Source organism: Thalassophryne amazonica, chromosome 2 (assembly GCF_902500255.1).
Source record: "Thalassophryne amazonica chromosome 2, fThaAma1.1, whole genome shotgun sequence".
NCBI classification, from domain to species: domain Eukaryota; kingdom Metazoa; phylum Chordata; class Actinopteri; order Batrachoidiformes; family Batrachoididae; genus Thalassophryne; species Thalassophryne amazonica.
In genome coordinates, this window is record NC_047104.1 from 153,495,359 (window position 1) to 153,516,399 (window position 21,041).

At 42.7% G+C, this 21,041-nt stretch overlaps 1 protein-coding gene across 1 annotated transcript; it reads left to right on the forward strand.

Annotated features, from left to right (window-relative positions):
• The first annotated feature begins 319 nt into the window (after positions 1 to 319).
• On the forward strand, positions 320 to 16,978 carry LOC117500747 (immunoglobulin superfamily containing leucine-rich repeat protein 2-like). The gene is made up of 2 exons (XM_034159520.1): positions 320 to 351; positions 14,740 to 16,978. Exon 2 carries the CDS (start codon positions 14,743 to 14,745, stop codon positions 16,807 to 16,809), a length of 2,067 nt encoding a protein of 688 aa, XP_034015411.1. The 5' UTR covers positions 320 to 351; positions 14,740 to 14,742; the 3' UTR covers positions 16,810 to 16,978.
• The last annotated feature ends 4,063 nt before the right edge of the window (positions 16,979 to 21,041 follow it).

A 21,041-nucleotide genomic window follows, 5' to 3' on the forward strand; every position in this document is an offset into this window, starting at 1 on the left:
TTGAAATAATTGTTCTTTGAGTGCAAGCAATAACAAAATGTGTGGACATCAGTTTAATTTATTTTATTACAATTTATGTATTTAATGCTTTTACAGTATCCATGCAACACTGACAAGTCAACAAAAATGTGATTCATTTCCTCATGGTCCCAGATTTGCATCAGCACAAAGCTAATTTTAAACAGTCACAATGGAGCTGCTTTTCCTTTAATTTTAGTGGTGGTGGTGGGGGGGGTGCTGGTAGACAGATGCGGGAGAGAAGGAAAAAGTCAGTGTGAGGACACACGACACACAAGGATCAGCCTGCTTTGCGATAACAAAATCTGATTGCTGTAAAGAGACACCATCCAGGTCTGTAGGTTTTTATTGTTTGTGTGAGACAGATGTGAGCAGACAGAGGAGACGTTCAGCACCAAGGACAGAGACAGAGACAGAGACAGAGACAGGCTGCTCCTTCCTACGCAGTTAGAAATCCGAACCCTGCTGCTGTCAGCTCAGCACAGTGTCAGACTGCCTGTGATCAGTGTTAGTGTTTGAAAAACTGTAATCCATAATCACATATCGGCTGTAACAGTTTCATTTCTTGGTGTGTGGCAGCGTGAACGTGACATTCTCCTACAGCATGACACTTCAACATCACTGCTCTGTTCAGCATTTTTTAAAAGGAAACTCTGAACTTTTCTGTCTTTTTAGTCAGAATCACTCTTTACTTTTATTGTGGCTCTTTTTTCCTGTTAGTTACAGTCAGGACCATAAGTAATTGGACAGTGACAGTTTTATACAATTTTGCCTCTGAACACCATCAATCATTCATCACCCTGTCAGCGAGTTTCTGACAAGGTGAAGAGTGTGAAGTTGGAAATTGAAGGGGTGATGATGAATATCATCAGTGCATATGCCCCACAGGTAGGTTGTGAGATGAAGGAGAAAGAAGATTTCTGGAGTGTGTTAGATGAGGTGGTTGAGAGTGTGCCCAAGCATGAAAGAGTGGTGATAGGAGCAGACTTCAATGGGCATTTTGGTGAAGGGAACAGAGGTGATGAGGAAGTAATGGGTAGATATGGTATCAAGGATAGGAATGGGGAAGGACAGATGGTAGTTGATTTTGCAAAAAGGATGGAAATGGCTGTGGTGAATACCTACTTTAAGAAAAGGGAGGAGCACAGGGTAACATATAAGAGTGGAGGAAGGTGCACACAGGTGGACTACATTCTTTATAGGAGATGCAAGCTAAAAGAAATCACACACTGTAAGGTGGTAGCAGGAGAGAGTGTCACTAGACAGCATAGGATGGTTGTTTGTAGGATGACTTTAGAGGTAAAGAAGAAGAAGAGAGTGAGAGCTCAACAAAGGATCACATGGTGGAAGCTGAAGGAGGAACCCTTAGCGAGCAGGTGAGAGAAGCACTAGTTGGAGGGGAAGCAATTTTGGACAACTGGAAAAGTACTGCAGATGTGGTGAGGGAGACAGTACTGGGTATGACATCTGGACAGTGTAAGGAAGACAAGGAGACTTGGTGGTGGAATGGAGAGGTCCAGGAAAGCATAAGGAGAAAGAGGTTGGCGAAAAAGTTTTGGGATAGTTGGAGAGATGAAGAAAGTAGACAGGAGTACAAGGAGATGTGGCATAAGGTGAAAAGAGAAGTGGCAAATGCAAAGGAAAAGACATATTGTGAGCTGTACAAGAAGTTGAACAGTAAGGAAGGAGAAAAGAACTTGTACCGATTGGCCAGACAAAGGGACAGAGCTGGAAAGGATGTGCAGCAGGTTAGGGTGGTAAAAGATGCAGAGATGGTAATGTGCTGACAAGTGAGGAGTATGTGCTGAGAAGGTGGAGGAAATATTTTGACGAGCTGATGAATAAAGAAAATGAGCAAGAGAAAAGGCTGGATGATGTGGTAAGAGTAAATCAGGAAGTAAAAGAGATTAGTAAGGAAGAAGTGAGGGCTGCTATGAAGAGGCTGAAGGGTGGAAAGGCAGTTGGTCTAGATGACATTCCAGTGGAGGCATGGAAATGTCTAGAAAAAGCTTATGATAAGGTGCCAAGAGAAGAGTGGTGGTATTGTATGAGGAAGTCTGGAGTGGCAGAGAAGTATGTTAGGGTAGTGCAGGACATGTACAAGAATAGTGTGACAGCGGTGAGATGCACAGTTGGAATGACAGACTCATTCAAGGTGGAGGTGGGATTACACCAAGGATCAGCTCTGAGTCCTTTCTTGTTTGCAGTGGTGATGGACAGGTTGACGGATGAGATCAGACAGGAGTCCCCATGGACTATGATGTTTGCAGATGACATTGTGATCTGTAGTGAGAGTAGAGAGCAAGTTGAGTCTAGTCTGGAGAAGTGGAGATATGCTTTGGAGAGAAGGGGAATGAAAGTCAGTAGAAGCAAGACTGAGTACATGTGTGTGAATGAGAGGGAGCCCAGTGGAATAGTGCAGTTACAAGGAGTAGAAGTGGTGAAAGTAGATGAGTTTAAATATTTGGGGTCAACTGTTCAAAGTATGAGTGTGGTCGAGAAGAAGAGAGTGCAGGCAGGGTGGAGTGGGTGGAGAAAGGTGGCAGGAGTGATTTGTGACCGAAGAATGTCAGCGAGAGTGAAGGGGAAAGTTTACAAAACAGTAGTGAGACAAGCTATGTTGTACAATTTAGAGACGGTGGCACTAACAAAAAGACAGGAGGCACAGCTGGAGGTGGCAGAGCTGAAGATGTTGAGATTCTCTTTCGGAGTGACGAGAATGGACAAGATTAGCAATGAACGTATCAGAGGGACATCTCAGGTGGGACGGTTTGGAGACAAAGTCAGAGAGGCGAGATTGAGATGGTTTGGACATGTGCAGAGGAGGGACCCAGGGTATATAGGGAGAAGGATGCTGAGGATGGAGCCACCAGGCAGTAGGAGAAGAGGGAGGACAAAGAGGAGGTTTATGGATGTATTGAAGGAGGACATGCAGGTGGTTGGTGTGACAGAGGAAGCTACAGAGGAAAGGGTGAGATGGAAATGATTGATCTGCAGTGAAGACCCATAACAGGAACAGCCGAAAGACATAGAAGAAGAACACCATCAATCACCACAGTGGAGATGAAATAATAATAATAATAAAAAAAAATCAACATGTGCTTGAAGTGCAGAATTTATCTTTAATTAAAGGGGGTTTAACAAGTATTTTACGAGGGTAGGCTGAAAAGTTCTAAGGCTGACTTGCAGTTGTCGAATTGAACAAATTCAGGGTTATTTTTCTACATAGTCTCCCTGTAACTCCACACACTTCTTCCAGCGGTGCTTGAGTGCTTCGATTGCCTTGGCATAGAAGCTTTCATCTTGAGAGTCAAAATAGTCCTCAACGGCAGCCATCACCTCATCATTGCTCCGATAGTGCTTCCTAGCCAAGTTTTTTTCTGGTTTGGGAACAGATGAAAGTCCGAGGGTGCCAAGTCAGGGGAGTATGGAGGGTGATCTACCAGTTCGTATCCACACTCGTGGATAGTGGCCATGGCCACTGTTGACTTGTCAGCTGGGGCATTGTCTTGATGGAACAGCACCCCTTTTGTCAGCTTTCCTGGTCGCTTCTTTTTGATAGCCTCGTGTAACTGTCTCAGTAGGTTAGAATAGTACTGTCCATTTATGGTTTGTCCCTTTTCAAGACAGGCCATGAACACAGTGCCCTTGGCATCCCAGAAAACTGAAACCATGTTCCCTGCAGACGAAACGACCTTGGCCTTCTTTGGAGGTGGTGACCTTGGGTGTTTCCACTGCATTGATTCTTTTTTGTCTCTGGTTCAAAGTGGTGAACCCAACACTCATACTGGGTAAGAAAACGTTCCATGTAATTGGCTGGATCCTCTTCAAATTGCGTCGTTTGCCTTCGACATGACTAGCCTGGTGCGTTTCTGATCAGGCGTCAGAAGACGTGGCACCCACCGAGCTGACACCTTTGACATTCCAAGTTCTTCACGCAGAATGTGTTCAATTCTCTCACGGGATATTCCCACAGCATCTGCTAGCTGATTAATCGTCGATCGTCTGTCATCCATCACCATTTCATGAACAAGGTCAATGTTTTTCTGGGTTGTGGCTGTTGTAGGCCGCCCAGACCTTGGGTCGTCTTCAAGGCTCTCTCTGCCCCTCTTAAGTTCAGCTGCCCACTTCTGCACTGTAGATATGGAGGGAGCTTCATCCCTTTATGTAGCAACCATATCTGCATGAATGTCCTTGGGCTTTAACCCCTTCTTATGCAGGTACTTAATCACACCGCAATGCCAGATTTTGTCCATTTTTGCCATTTCCCTCTACCACGAACTTTCAAACTTGGCTATGAACCACAAACTACCTCACAACCTGGAAGAAAAAAACACAGTTAGTCATACAAACAAAATATGAGGATTATTATTGATACAAATCATCACATTTACAGCCAGACTTCTTTCAACAAGTCAAGAGATGGACACATTAACATTCCCAAGTCACTGAATAAATCTTGTTGTGTCCAGGGTGTACCCGGTCTGCCTCACACCCTCTGACTGCTGGGATAGGCTCCAGCCCCCCATGATCCTTAATTGGAGTAAGTGGCTATAGAAAATAGATGGATGATGATGATGATGATAGATGTTTTTTTAAGCAGTGTGTTTATTAATTTTTTTCCAACGTGAAAAGTACAGACTATCCTGTCACATTATACAACATTTCAAAATAATAATAATAAAAAAGTATTTTCTTTTATTAAAAAAAACACATTCTTGTGCTTATTGCATGGAACCTGAACAAAACATGCAAAAATGCAACAACAACAAAAACATAAACAAAATGAGGAAAACCTTCCCAGTTATACATTCTGTTCACAAACTGTCATGAAGCCAGGCATTTAGATAAATCTTATATGCACCTAGGTTTACAGTGATACATTATTCATTCATTTTCATTGTCTATTGGAATATTTAAATTATCCACAAAGTTTTTAAATGGTCCCCAGATTTTTTCAAAAAGCAACAACTTCCCTTTTTTAAAACAAGTTATTCTTTCCAGAGGAAACACTGCTAACATTTTTTTTTTACCCAGTGTGTCAGCTTGGGCAAGTTATTTTCTTTCCAGTATAGCAATTAATCGTTTTGCTTGTAAGAAACACATATTGATTAACATTTGCTCAATCTTCGTGAATTTGCTTTTTTTTTTTTTTTTTTTCTTGACAAATTTCAGTCTGGGTTCTGTCACTTGGATTTCACTGAAACTGCTCTTCATCGAGTTTCAAATGATATTTTAATGCACAGAGATGCAGGTGAATATTCAGTACTGGTATTTTTGGATCTGTTTGTGGTTTTTAATGGGGTTTATCATGGTGTGGGTGGGCATCTCTGGGTCAGCCCTAGATTGGTTTTCATCCTATCTCTCTAACAGGAGTTTCTCAGTTGCTGCAACTAAATATATGTTGTCTTCTGCCATTCTGTCCTCTGGTGTGCCCCAAGGTTTCATTCTGGGACCTATTTTATTTTCATTGTATTTGCTCCCACTTGGACACATCTTGAGTTATTTTGATGTTGTCTCATATAATTGTTAAGCAGATTATACCCAGCTTTACATCTCATTTATTCCTCAAAATGTTACTAAGGTATCTGTGCATAGTGCATGTTTTGCATTTTGTGCCACCAGTTATACAATTTCATGATGAAGAGATATAGAGGAGGATTTTCTTTAAAAGAAGACCTGAAAACTCAACTACAATTTGCCAGAAGGTACATCTAAGATGCAAACCTGAAACTGATCTTTTGGTGAAAGAAAACCCTCCTCTATACAACTTCATCATGAAGCTGTATAACAAGGGGATACAAAATGCAAAACATGTTGGACAGTATGTCCCATGATCCTAGGCTTAAAACGCAGGTAGAGCGCTGTGTAAGAGTGGTTTGCAAGCTGTAATAACAACTCTCTATTCAGGAAAGGCATCTTTTTAATGTGACATCTAAAACTGAAGTCCGTTTCCTGTCAGTGTCTGAGTCTTCTGAGTTCGCTCACCACATTAAACTACCGGTGCGGAATCAGCCAGCAAGAAAATCCCCAACAATGCACAGTTTCTCCAATCACAGCCACATAAGCCTATAACTTCTTCTGGGTTGTCTGGGTGTCTTGGTGGCTTTCCTCACTTTTCTCCTTCTTGCACAGTCACTCAGTTTTTGAGAACTGTCTACTCCACACAGAAATAGAAGACTTAACAGTATTCCCTGAAAACTCCCTTCTGTCTGATCATTTCTTAATAACATTTACATTTACTCTGATGGACTACCCAGCAGTGGGGAATAAGTTTCATTACACTAGAAGTCTTTCAGAAAGCGCTGTAACTAGGTTTAAGGATATGATTCCTTCTTTATGTTCTGTAATGCCATATACCAACACAGTGCAGAGTAGCTACCTAAACTCTGTAAGTGAGATAGAGTATCTCGTCAATAGTTTTACATCCTCATTGAAGACAACTTTGGATGCTGTAGCTCCTCTAAAAAAGAGAGCTTTAAATCAGAAGTGCCTGACTCCGTGGTATAACTCACAAACTCGTAGCTTAAAGCAGATAACCCGTAAGTTGGAGAGGAAATGGCGTCTCTGTTATGTGTCGACGCGAGTTGAGGAGCGGACCTGCGTCAGACGGAACCCAGCGCTACAAATAACCAGAAAGCAGTTCCAACAACAGAAACAATTTATTTTTCACCTGTGCATAATAATGTGTACAAAACTAAAAGAACGTCCTTCTGGTGGAGTGACTGTTGGCACGCTCTTAAGCGCCCAAAAGGATAGAAGCCCGGCGTTCCTGGACCCACTACCACCAGACAAACACCCCCCAGGTGGACACGACAAACTGACTCTCTGTGAAGCAAAGAAGAGGTGAGGTAAGTCAGCAGTTACAACATCTTTCAAAAGACACACGCTATCCGCAACACATTCAGGTCTGTATTTTTTAACTTTATGCAAATGAGCAGCTTCTCACAACAAGTGGAGGATCACTTATCCACACGCCACAGCAGTGAGAAGCAAACTGCACAATTCTCATCACAATTCCAGTATACTGCGTAACAAAACACCAAGTTACTATCAACAATTAGTCGAACACTTAATCACCTTTAATGTGTGCTGACAGCAAGTGTCCTCACCCTTCCTTGCTTCACGGGCTCGATGTGTCAAACCCAGGCGCGGTCCTCAGCGTCTCACAAACGGACATCACAAGGTCGAGTTCCCGGCAGTTCTGCTTGAATCACACATGCCTTAAATGCAGAACGCCATCCAATTATCTGCTTCAGCTGAAAGTCTTTAAGGTTGCATGTGAGCACCAGTCACAGGTGCTACACATCATGTTGATGAGGATTCTTCAGCCAGCACCTTCTCCACAGACAAATCAATTCTCATGCCACCTGAAGAGCAAAGAAAAGAAAAGAACACCAAAACATCCAGCCACACCCCCAACACACAACAGTACCCCCCCCATCAACGGGAAGCCTCCCGGCGACCGAACAGACCAGGCCCGAGAACAGCACCTCCCTCCGGGGTCCACGTCAGGAAGCAGACAGCACCACGCTCCTAAGGTCCACCACAGACAGCAGGACAGGCACCGCAGCTGGAAGGCCGGCTGGAATCAACAAAAGCCCCAAAACATTCCCCAGTACAATTCAACACACAGAAAAAAACATAAAACCCACCCAAAACCTCCCCAGGGGACCGTCCCATCAAACCCCGGGAAGAAAAGAAAAACTCCCAAACGCAAAAACCCAACACAGCCCCACAAACACAATACAAACGTAAATGCATAAAAGAAAAACAACAAACAACCCCCCCAGAATGACCTGCAGAGCCCAACCCCCCCCCCCCCAGAAGGCCTTCATCGCCAGTTCCAGGAGGAACAGCCAGAACCATAATCCCACAAAGGTCCCCAGGTGTACATGGAGCAAACCGGCGCCCCCCAGGGGACCGTACCATCAACCCCAGGAGGTACCCTCCCCACAACCCCGGAACCCCAGACCTGGTCACACTTGGCTAGTTGGCCCCAAGCCAATTCCCCCCCAGAGGACCGTCCCATCAACCCTGGAGGTGGAACCCGGAAGGAAACAGAACAAAATCAAAAATCAACCCCCGGAGGACTACCAAAAACAACCCCGGGGGAATATAAAATGACCGTAAACCCTGTTACCCTCCCCGGCACCCCGAAAGACCCCGGGTCCCTCCCAGAGCCCCTCGGCGGCTCAACTTTGGCGAACGGCTCAAAACATTAAGCCGGAGAAGGGAACAGGAAAAAACTAACCCAGCTCCAACCCCAAGGCGCAGCAGAGAACCGGAAATACGTCCGGTGCCCCAACGCGACCATACCCCAGCCTCTCGGGAGGGGTGGAACTACCGAAATGGCGAACGGCAACAGATCGGCCCACCCCTCCGACTGAGGTAAGTCTCCGCTGCACCACACCCCGGCAACACCAATGACGAACGGTACAAAGGCTCACCGAGGCTGGAGTGGAACCGGGCCCTAACCAAACCAAGAAAAACGCCTCTAACACCCCCCCCCCCCCCCCCAGGTGCAGAGGTCTTCTGAGAATGCTCAGCGTGACCAACCTGCACCACCCCACAACCCACAAGACAAACGGTCTTGGGGCAAGTGAGGTTGGGGTTAGGGATGTAGAGAAATAAAAAAAACAACAAAATAAAACTACCCAACAACCCAAACAGAAAATACCTAAAAACACATAAAAAATTAACAATTAAGTGAGCCCAGGCGGACTTCTAACCGCCTAACAGTCACTCCACCAGATACGCCTCTGACTCCCCATACAATTATAACCCCTATTTAAAGAAAACAAAACATTTACTCGTGCTAGATTTTTTTTTTTTTTATGTGTGTTATTTTGCCTGTCCCAGAACACTTGAAGATACGTCACCATTATTTCTCTTGACGCTTACATGTCGGGGAAATACAGTAATCTCTGCTGGTCCGAGCCGCATGGGCTCGTCAACAGGAGGAGCCAGAGGTCCCGTCGGAGGAGCTTCAGTGGGGCGAAGAAGAGGCGGCCCAGATCTGTGTCGGGGAAAGCCCCGAGACGAAAAAACCCGCTCTGATGGGCGTCCTCTCTCGCGTCCACGCTCCTTCATCCGATCATCTAGACGAATCACCAACGATATTAGCTCATCTAAATCGTTTGGCTCGTCACGGACTGCCGGCTCGTCTTTTAATGACTCATTTAACCCATCTACAAACATTCCTCGTAAAGCTGCGACGCTCCAACCTGACTGAGCAGAAACCAGAGAACATTGCATCACCGCAAAAGGCTCCGGACGACAAACAATCGGTTCGGACGCCGAATCTCTGGGTGACGGAGCTATCTGCACTAGTATCGATGATGCCGCAGCTGGAGCAGCAGGAAGCGGAATGGCTTGCGCTGCAAGCTCCGTAACACGGGCGTCTGTTTGTTTAATTTGGTTTGCGAGATGCTGTAATTGCTCCCATATTTTCTCCAAGTGTTCTTGAACTTTTTCGGCAAAAGGAACCGCTTCTGCCGCTGGGTCCATTATGGAATGGCTGGGAACTACTGTTATGTGTCGACGCGAGTTGAGGAGCGGACCTGCGTCAGACAGAACCCAGCGCTAAAAATAACCAGAAAGCAGTTCCAACAACAGAAACAATTTATTTTTCACCTGTGCATAATAATGTGTACAAAACTAAAAGAACGTCCTTCTGGTGGAGTGACTGTTGGCACGCTCTTAAGCGCCCAAAAGGATAGAAGCCCGGCGTTCCTGGACCCACTACCACCAGACAAACACCCCCCAGGTGGACACGACAAACTGACTCTCTGTGAAGCAAAGAAGAGGTGAGGTAAGTCAGCAGTTACAACAATATCTTTCAAAAGACACACGCTATCAGCAACACATTCAGGTCTGTATTTTTTAACTTTATGCAAATGAGGAGCTTCTCACAACAAGTGGAGGATCACTTATCCGCACGCCACAGCAGTGAGAAGCAAACTGCACAATTCTCATCACAATTCCAGTATACTGCGTAACAAAACACCACGTTACTATCAACAATTAGTCGAACACTTAATCACCTTTAATGTGTGCTGACAGCAAGTGTCCTCACCCTTCCTTGCTTCACGGGCTCGATGTGTCAAACCCAGGCGCGGTCCTCAGCGTCTCACAAACGGACATCACAAGGTCGAGTTCCCGGCAGTTCTGCTTGAATCACACATGCCTTAAATGCAGAACGCCATCCAATTATCTGCTTCAGCTGAAAGTCTTTAAGATTACATGTGAGCACCAGTCACAGGTGCTACACATGATGTTGATGAGGGTGAGGATTCTTCAGCCAGCACCTTCTCCACAGATAAATCAGTTCTCATGCCACCTGAAAAGAAAAGAACACCAAAACATCCAGCCACACCCCCCAACACACAACAGTCTCACTAATTTAGAAGATATTCACTTAGCCTGGAAAAAGAGTCTGTTGCTCTATAAAAAAGCCCTCCGTAAAGCTAGGACATCTTTCTACTCATCACTAATTGAAGAAAATAAGAACAACCCCAGGTTTCTTTTCAGCACTGTAGCCAGGCTGACAAAGAGTCAGAGCTCTATTGAGCTGAGTATTCCATTAACTTTAACTAGTAATGACTTCATGACTTTCTTTGCTAACAAAATTTTAACTATTAGAGAAAAAATTACTCATAACCATCCCAAAGACGTATCATTATCTTTGGCTGCTTTCAGTGATGCCGGTATTTGGTTAGACTCTTTCTCTCCGATTGTTCTGTCTGAGTTATTTTCATTAGTTACTTCATCCAAACCATCAACATGTTTATTAGACCCCATTCCTACCAGGCTGCTCAAGGAAGCCCTACCATTATTTAATGCTTCGATCTTAAATATGATCAATCTATCTTTGTTAGTTGGCTATGTACCACAGGCTTTTAAGGTGGCAGTAATTAAACCATTACTTAAAAAGCCATCACTTGACCCAGCTATCTTAGCTAATTATAGGCCAATCTCCAACCTTCCTTTTCTCTCAAAAATTCTTGAAAGGGTAGTTGTAAAACAGCTAACTGATCATCTGCAGAGGAATGGTCTATTTGAAGAGTTTCAGTCAGGTTTTAGAATTCATCATAGTACAGAAACAGCATTAGTGAAGGTTACAAATTATCTTCTTATGGCCTCGGACAGTGGACTCATCTCTGTGCTTGTTCTGTTAGACCTCAGTGCTGCTTTTGATACTGTTGACCATAAAATTTTATTACAGAGATTAGAGCATGCCATAGGTATTAAAGGCACTGCGCTGCGGTGGTTTGAATCATATTTGTCTAATAGATTACAATTTGTTCATGTAAATGGGGAATCTTCTTCACAGACTAAAGTTAATTATGGAGTTCCACAAGGTTCTGTGCTAGGACCAATTTTATTCACTTTATACATGCTTCCCTTAGGCAGTATTATTAGACGGTATTGCTTAAATTTTCATTGTTACGCAGATGATACCCAGCTTTATCTATCCATGAAGCCAGAGGACACACACCAATTAGCTAAACTGCAGGATTGTCTTACAGACATAAAGACATGGATGACCTCTAATTTCCTGCTTTTAAACTCAGATAAAACTGAAGTTATTGTACTTGGCCCCACAAATCTTAGAAACATGGTGTCTAACCAGATCCTTACTCTGGATGGCATTACCCTGACCTCTAGTAATACTGTGAGAAATCTTGGAGTCATTTTTGATCAGGATATGTCATTCAAAGCGCATATTAAACAAATATGTAGGACTGCTTTTTTGCATTTATGCAATATCTCTAAAATCAGAAAGGTCTTGTCTCAGAGTGATGCTGAAAAACTAATTCATGCATTTATTTCCTCTAGGCTGGACTATTGTAATTCATTATTATCAGGTTGTCCTAAAACTTCCCTAAAAAGCCTTCAGTTAATTCAAAATGCTGCAGCTAGAGTACTGACGGGGACTAGAAGGAGAGAGCATATCTCACCCATATTGGCCTCTCTTCATTGGCTTCCTGTTAATTCTAGAATAGAATTTAAAATTCTTCTTCTTACTTATAAGGTTTGAATAATCAGGTCCCATCTTATCTTAGGGACCTCGTAGTACCATATCACCCCAATAGAGCGCTTCGCTCTCAGACTGCAGGCTTACTTGTAGTTCCTAGGGTTTGTAAGAGTAGAATGGGAGGTAGAGCCTTCAGCTTTCAGGCTCCTCTCCTGTGGAACCAGCTCCCAATTCAGATCAGGGAGACAGACACCCTCTCTACTTTTAAGATTAGGCTTAAAACTTTCCTTTTTGCTAAAGCTTATAGTTAGGGCTGGATCAGGTGACCCTGAACCATCCCTTAGTTATGCTGCTATAGACGTAGACTGCTGGGGGGTTCCCATGATGCACTGTTTCTTTCTCTTTTTGCTCTGTATGCACCACTCTGCATTTAATCATTAGTGATCGATCTCTGCTCCCCTCCACAGCATGTCTTTTTCCTGGTTCTCTCCCTCAGCCCCAACCAGTCCCAGCAGAAGACTGCCCCTCCCTGAGCCTGGTTCTGCTGGAGGTTTCTTCCTGTTAAAAGGGAGTTTTTCCTTCCCACTGTAGCCAAGTGCTTGCTTACAGGGGGTCGTTTTGACCGTTGGGGTTTTACATAACTATTGTATGGCCTTGCCTTACAATATAAAGCACCTTGGGGCAACTGTTTGTTGTGATTTGGCGCTATATAAAAAAATTGATTGATTGATTGATTTACCATAGCGTGCCATACTGTTTGTATTCCTTCATAACGGATGTAAATAAACTCCAAGACATATTCAGTGACTTGGAAATGTTCGTCTATCCATCCCCTGACTTGTCTGAAGAAAACTGGCTATAAAACTGATTATTTACAGGTATTATACCAAAGTGTTCCATTACTTGTACAACCCATCATCTTGACTTTTATATTTTTTAATTAATTTATATCAGGTTGTAGACATTTGCTTTGAGTTTGAGTTTAAGGAAGATCATTTTAGAATTTTGTTAGTTTTTTGTGTAGTTTTTTGTATTTTTTGTATTCAAAATGGCATAAACAATTTAAAATACATGAAATACCAAGTGGCCGAATACTTTTGGACTGAACTGCATATTAACAAATGAAATTAAGTTGACTACACAAAACATAAAATGTCTTGGGTTCATACTTGGGTTCAGTGAAATAGAACTCAAAGTAAATGTAAGATCACATTTTCTTTGTTTTTGATATATATATATATATATATATATACACTCAACAAAAATATAAACGCAACACTTTTGGTTTTGCTCCCATTTTGTATGAGATGAACTCAAAGATCTAAAACTTTTTCCATATACACAATATCACCATTTCCCTCAAATATTGTTCACAAACCAGTCTAAATCTGTGATAGTGAGCACTTCTCCTTTGTTGAGATAATTCATCCCACCTCACAGGTGTGCCATATCAAGATGCTGATTAGACACCATGATTAGTGCACAGGTGTGCCTTAGACTGCCCACAATAAAAGGCCACTCTGAAAGGTGCAGTTTTATCACACAGCACAATGCCACAGATGTCGCAAGATTTGAGGGAGTGTGCAATTGGCATGCTGACAGCAGGAATGTCAACCAGAGCTGTTGCTCGTGTATTGAATGTTCATTTCTCTACCATAAGCCGTCTCCAAAGGCGTTTCAGAGAATTTAGCAGTACATCCAACCAGCCTCACAACCGCAGACCACATGTAACCACACCAGCCCAGGACCTCCACATCCAGCATGTTCACCTCCAAGATCGTCTGAGACCAGCCACTCGGACAGCTGCTGAAACAATCGGTTTGCATAACCAAAGAATTTCTGCACAAACTGTCAGAAACCGTCTCAGGGAAGCTCATTTGCATGCTCAGCGTCCTCATCGGGGTCTCGACCTGACTCCAGTTCATCGTCGCAACTTCGCACAGCCATTGAAGAGGAGTGGACCAACATTCCACAGGCCACAATTGACAACCTGATCAACTTTATGCGAAGGAGATGTGTTGCACTGCATGAGGCAAATGGTGGTCACACCAGATACTGACTGGTATCCCCCCCAATAAAACAAAACTGCACCTTTCAGAGTGTCCTTTTATTGTGGGCAGTCTAAGGCACACCTGTGCACTAATCATGGTGTCTAATCAGCATCTTGATATGGCACACCTGTGAGGTGGGATGAATTATCTCAGCAAAGGAGAAGTGCTCACTATCACAGATTTAGACTGGTTTGTGAACAATATTTGAGGGAAATGGTGATATTGTGTATGTGGAAAAAGTTTTAGATCTTTGAGTTCATCTCATACAAAATGGGAGCAAAACCAAAAGTGTTGCGTTTATATTTTTGTTGAGTATATTATTGTTCCAACTTTTTTCTGATTTGTGGTTTTATTATCTTTAAAATAACAGTTAAAAGCAGACTACAAGGTGGCCCAAGTATGAACAAAGAACCAATTTGTACTAAAGCCTGTTTCATTCACAGAGCAGAGGAACAACTGTAACTCCAGCTTCCTAAATGAAAAGTTAGGATCCTGTTTCCAGAAGAGACAGTCTCGATATCCTGTTCTTTAATAACCTGTTCAAGTGTTGGTTTGAGTTTAAAATGTCTGGATAACATGATATTACTGTTGAATTTGCATTGCAGTCACTGTTCGGTACATCATTTTGCATGAAATGTAGCAAATAATGAAGTCACCGATTGACAAGTGCACTGTGATTCTGTTTTACAGAAAATGGCAGCTTCAAAGGTCCTCTTCTTCTTCATGCTATGGATTACTGTGGTCTTCACATTTGTACATGGATGCCCTGAAGTCTGTAATTGCTCGAACAAATATGGTCAAGAGTTTGCTGATTGTTCCTACAAGGAGTTAACCAAAATCCCAAGTGGTGTACCTCCTAGTGTCGCACACTTGAACGTGGCATTTAACAAGATCAGTGTGATACCATTCAGGAGTTTCCACAATGTCACCAAAGTGATGTCTCTGTGGTTGTCCTGCAATATGATCACCACCATTGAACAAGGGGCAGTTGCCCCTTTGGCTAATCTGCGTGATTTTGACATCAGCCACAATAATATTGTACACTTTCCTTGGCCGGATCTACAGACCCTTACAGCTCTGCAGGTGTTGAAGATGAACCACAACAAGATGTTCAACTTGCCAAGGGATGCCTTCTCCACTCTGAAAGACCTGAGCTCCCTTCATCTTCACAACAACAAATTCTTAACCATAGCTGACGGCACATTTAATGGCTCGATTTCTTTGTCTCACTTACAGATTTATAACAATCCATTTGCATGTACTTGCTCCCTAAACTGGCTTAGACACTGGATTTTAACAACCACTGTCTCGGTTCCAGTTTCCCAACTAATTACTTGTGCAACACCTGAGAATCTCAAAGGTGAGGAGATTACAAATTTGCCAGAGTCAAAATGCACAAGCCCAAAAGTCACTATAAAATCAGAGCTGAATATCCAGAACAGAACTGTTTTTGAAGGTAGCGCCTTGATACTGATTTGCAAATTTGAGGGCAACCCAAAGCCACTGGTAATCTGGAATATAGGCAGCAAGATCCATCAGAAAGAGATGGTTTTGTTCCATTCTGAGGATGACACATCAGAATCCACCGTGGATTCTTCATCAGTTAAACATCCTATCAAAGTGTACAGCAATGGCACCCTTATTATTTCACACCTTAGGATGGAAGACAGTGGCAACTACAGCTGTTCAGCCACAAATGAACTTGGAAAAGCTGATGATTTGGTATCAGTGGAGGTGTTGGCTTCACCCAAACCAACACAGTTAAAAGAAACAACTACAGCATCCTTTTATACGAAGACATACTCAACTTCACACGTTATAATGAAGAAACCATTTCTTACTGATCCTGTTCACCTCCTCGATTTAAGGGTGGTTGAGATGATGCCCATTGCTCCCACATCCACACCTGGTGTAGTCTTCAATTCTAAGTATTATGACCAGCAGCCAAGACACCTATCACCTCCCACAAAATGTGGCTTGACAGTAAATACAAGATCTGTCCATGTTTTTAACAGCAGTCTGGATGACTTCAGCCAGTACATGTCTGACTTTGGAATCATTGCCTTAAAGGTGTCAGAAACACAGGCAATAGTACGTTTCAACCCTCTTCTTGTACCAGGATACAAAAGTGCCAACCATGCTCCTGCGACTAATACTACCATTACCACCCCTGAGACCTTCCATGCTGTGAGACAAGATCAACTGTTGGATGTTCCTTCAAGCATCAAGGCTAACGGATTGTACCTGTGTGTTACTGCTGCCACCAAAGACTCGGCTTTGCAGTGGGCGAGGATCAAAGAAGGTGTTGACACAAATCTGTTTGGTGGCTTGCAACCCAGTACCAACTACTCCCTGTGTCTGACCTACAGAGGCGAGGACTGTGACGTCCAGGTGTTGTTCACCACCAGGAGAAAGGCACCCAACATGCAGGTCATCATCTCGGTCAGCATCTGCCTTCTGACTGTGTCTACTGTTCCTCTGTTCCTGGCAACATGTTTCCACTTGGTGTATAAATACCACAGCAAGACACGCCAGCTGTTCCTGAAAGCCAAAGGCCAGTGCCACATGGAAAGAACCCTCACTGCCAACTTCAGCTTCTACACAGCTCACACTGAGTCACAAAGAAGGCTGGATGAGGAAGAAGGGGAAATGGGAAATGAACATGAAACAAAAGAGGAGGACATGGAGGAAACTGTTGTGGCTGAGTCGTTCACATTTTCTCAGAGTAGAGGCAACTTGAATGATGCTGAATCTGACTAACGTAATGAGCTGCCTTTGGGAGCTGAAGCAGTGAATATTACAAGCACACTGAAGAAAGTCGGGGAATAAAATAACGGCTTGTACCCAATTTGTTGGTCAACATGGAAGGACACAAAGTGGCCTTATAGAAGAGCCCAGGCAAGGTCCAAAGGCAGAGAAGGGCACTGGGATTCCTCTCCAAGAGAACGTACTGAAGTGCATTCTGGTCCACTGTGAATTTACACAGAAAATATCTTGTTGATACCTGAAGTTATTGTACCTTCTGTATTGCATAGCAATTGACTGATTCTGCTGTTTATCCAGGTCTGGGTTGCGGGGGTTTAGAGAATCTTCCTCCTACTTCCGAAAAATGCAAGTTAGGTAATGTAGGCATGTGTGCGTCTGTGAATGTGTTTGTCTTTTTGTGGCCTTCTGACAGACTGGCATCCTGTCCGGGGGGGGGGGGGGGGGGGGGGGGGGGCTCCACCTTACTCCCTAAGGCTCCTAGGATATGCTAGTGGGTATAGAAAATGAATGAATGAAGGAATATATACAATATAATGAAATTCAGCTCTTTTTTTTTTTTGGTGGGGTGGGGGGTGCGTTGGAAAGTCTTTACTGAGTTTAACTGTGTGTTGCACTTTGTGAACTGTATGGTTGGAAAGTGTTACAAAAATATACAAATTTAGATGTATTATTTGTTCCATTTATGCAGTCATAAAATTTTAATGCATCACAAGATTGAATGATATTTTTGACAGTAATATATCTGCAAGCCACACTGATAATAACAGAATTCTTTCCTGTCACAGACACACTGTGACTGACAAAACAGACAGCTTAAACATCCTCATGTTGCTAAGGTTAGAGGTAGTGTTACTGTACAAAACACAGTGGGAATGACTGGACAGGTATGAAGTCAACCATGCAAGGGCATTCCCAGTAATCCCAAAATAATTCTCTGGCCTATCAAATAGAACATGATGATCCACGGCATCAAACGCAGCACTGAGATCTAACAGCACCAGAAATGTAGTGGTGTCCGAATCCATTGCAAGCAGAAGATCGTTCACCACTTTAGTGAGAGCCGTCTTTGCGCAATGATATTTTCTAAAAGCAGACTGCAGTGGCTCAAAAAGATTATTATAAAGCATTTCCTTTATTTGCATTCTCACATGCTTGTAAAAGAAACCTCACCGTGTAGTTTAGGTCCTTCAGACTTTTTTCAGTAAATGCTTCTGAAGACCATATGCATGGCTAAAAATCTTCAGCTTCTGGGGAGCTTCACTCTCCAGACCCTCCCAACTTCACCCCTGTAAGCATTTTTTTTTTATGTTGATATAAATTCAGATTCTAACTTTTCAGCTACTTCACAGTAGGGCCGCACAATATGGCCGAATTAGCTTTCAGGTCTTGTTTTTAAGACAAACCTCCTCAGCACTCCTCCACCAAGAAGCTGTATTTTATATTTTCAATTAAATTTATACCAAGTTGTAGAGATTTGCTATCAGTTTGAGTTTAAAGAAGATAAGTTTAGACATTATAAAATGGCTGTTTATTCATCAATGTAACTAGGAATCTGTGGTTCAGATGACATGTTCAAATTCAAAACTGGCTCAAACATTTTTCTTCTTCTACTAAGGGGGATAAGAACTTTTTCTGTGGAACACAGCACCAACTACTGTACAGGAGGGCCCTTGCAGTCAATATGGGTCACTGATTTCAAAATGGCTCTTTTCAACCAGACTTGTGGTGCCGTGACATGTCAGTCATCCAGGTAGCATCTGGGGTGTCCAATCAGATTTCAGGGAAGTCCAGTGCAACCCAGCTACACCCATGCCAGGAAGTGTTGAACATTTGACATTTCCTGTTTCACTGTGGACTCAAAATTTAGCACTTCCTGTTTCAGTCTCAACATCCCACTGAATTCCCATGAGATCCCACAAGATCTTGTTTATTGTCAAACCAGGAGGTGTTCAACATTTGAATTTTTTATTATTTAATGAGACAAACAAAAAGTTACACAGAAACCTTACAGGGGATTAAATACAGCAGCCTAAACAACATACCAAAGAACAGGTTAATAAAAAACAGATCAAAACCAGGGAGGAATTATTTTTAAAAAACTTTCCAAAGTTAAACACATTTGACATTTCCTGTTTCACTGTGGACTCAAAATTTGGCACTTCCTGTTTCATTCTCAAGTTGCCATGAGATCCCATGAGGTGTCCTGTCTTGTCAATCCAGGAAGTGTTCAACATTTGACATTTCTTGTTTCACTGTGGGCTCAAAATTTGGCACTTCGTGTTTCAGTCTGAACTTGCCACAGAATTCCGCAAAATTCCACAAGATCCCGTCTACTGTCAATCCAGGAAGTGTTTGACATGTGACATTTCCTGTTTCACTGTGGACTCAAAATTTGGCACTTCCTGTTTGGGACTCCATGTACCATGAGCGAGTTTCACGCCGCACAGCAGCGTGAAGCTCGTATTAGTTAAGCTCATGGATTATCATCAGTTCACGCATGAACTGATGATAATTCGTGTACTCTTACAGTAAAGTGTAACCAAAAATAGTTTTCACTAAATTACCCCTGTAGGGCTTAGACTGTTTTAAGTATGATTTCACTACATTTCTTTTTAAGATTGCATCTTGGTCACTGCTTCCGTACTACAGCATCCCCGCGAGGGGAGGGTCCGGCATAGAGTTCAGTGGCTGCAGCTTAGCATGGTGGATGAAGAGCTAATTCAGCCAGCACCGTCTTTGCTGAAGGCACATGTTTGGGCGCATTTTGGAGTTTATTATTTGCTGCATAAGAAGGAGCTTGACATGACTTATGCAGTGTGCAAAATCTGCAAAATGAAAGTCAAGTACTTTGGAAATACTTCAAATCCGCAAGCCCACATGTGACACCATGACCCGGAGCTAAAAGGAGGGAAGCACCGGTATCTGCTGACTACTGACCAGTGCTTCGCTAAAGTGCCAGCCAACTCTGAACGAGCAAAGCAGATGAGTAAATTTAGATCTAGAATCACTTAATTAACCTTGTAAAGCTGCATTTTCTTAAACATAAACATTTTTTAAGTAATATAACTATTTCTCAGAGCTCTTTGAATCGAAAATCGATTCTGAATCGAATCGTCACCCCAAGAATCAGAATCGAATTGAATCATGAGTTGTTGTATGATTCATCTCCCTATTGGTCACTGTATGGTCAAATAAACAAGATATGTGTGGATAATACATAGTATATGCTGGGTTTTCTTTTTTCAGGACGGTCTTGTCTTTCTAGATCTTCCATGATTTAATTGTATGGTACTAACGTGTCTTATATCGGCCTTCATATCAAGGGGAAAAATGTGTGTTTTGAAACTGTCATGTTTTTCCACATATCTCACCACAAAATGCTGACAGTAGAGATATTTTTCATGAAGAGAGGATGTCTTGAATCTGCGAATATCAGAACCATGATGGTGGGGTATTCACAGATTTAGCAGTTTGAAATTATGTATATGTGGTTTGTGCCTAGCAAAAATAAAAGTCCATATTTTATTCACTGAAGGTTTGTGACTGACTAACTGATCAAATGTGTTTTCTATGAAACAAATGCAGTCCATTTAGCATTTAGAAAAGTGAAAATAAGTTAAATAAGTTCAATGTTATAACTGTAACAGCATGAAAATAAAAGATGTCTCAAAATAATACACGTTGACTTACTGTCTCTCTCACTCACGTTTATTCCACTGTTTGTAACTCAAAGTGATCTGAAGAAATGTGAGGTGACCTTTGTTAGCATGTGTATATATACACATTAGCATTCTTGTGCAAAAGTCCTGCATGCGTCTTTTGATCACAACAAAGTGGACTGTAATGTCAGCGCAATGATAGAGAGGATTCAGAGATTTATTGTGAACTCAGAACTGGGTTACTCAGAAAAGCTGAGTTGCAGAAAGTTGCTTATTTTGGTATTTGATACTTTGTGTAGCGACATGCACGTCTTGTGTTATTCACCTGAGAATCAGGAGAGTGAGAATGGATGGGCAAATTACTCAAGATTTCACTTTGCTAGATTAGATTACAACCCCGATTCCAATGAAGTTGGGACATCAATCAATCAATCAATTTTTTTTATATAGCGCCAAATCACAACAAACAGTTGCCCCAAGGCGCTTTATATTGTAAGGCAAGGCCATACAATAATTACGTAAAAACCCCAACGGTCAAAACGACCCCCTGTGAGCAAGCACTTGGCT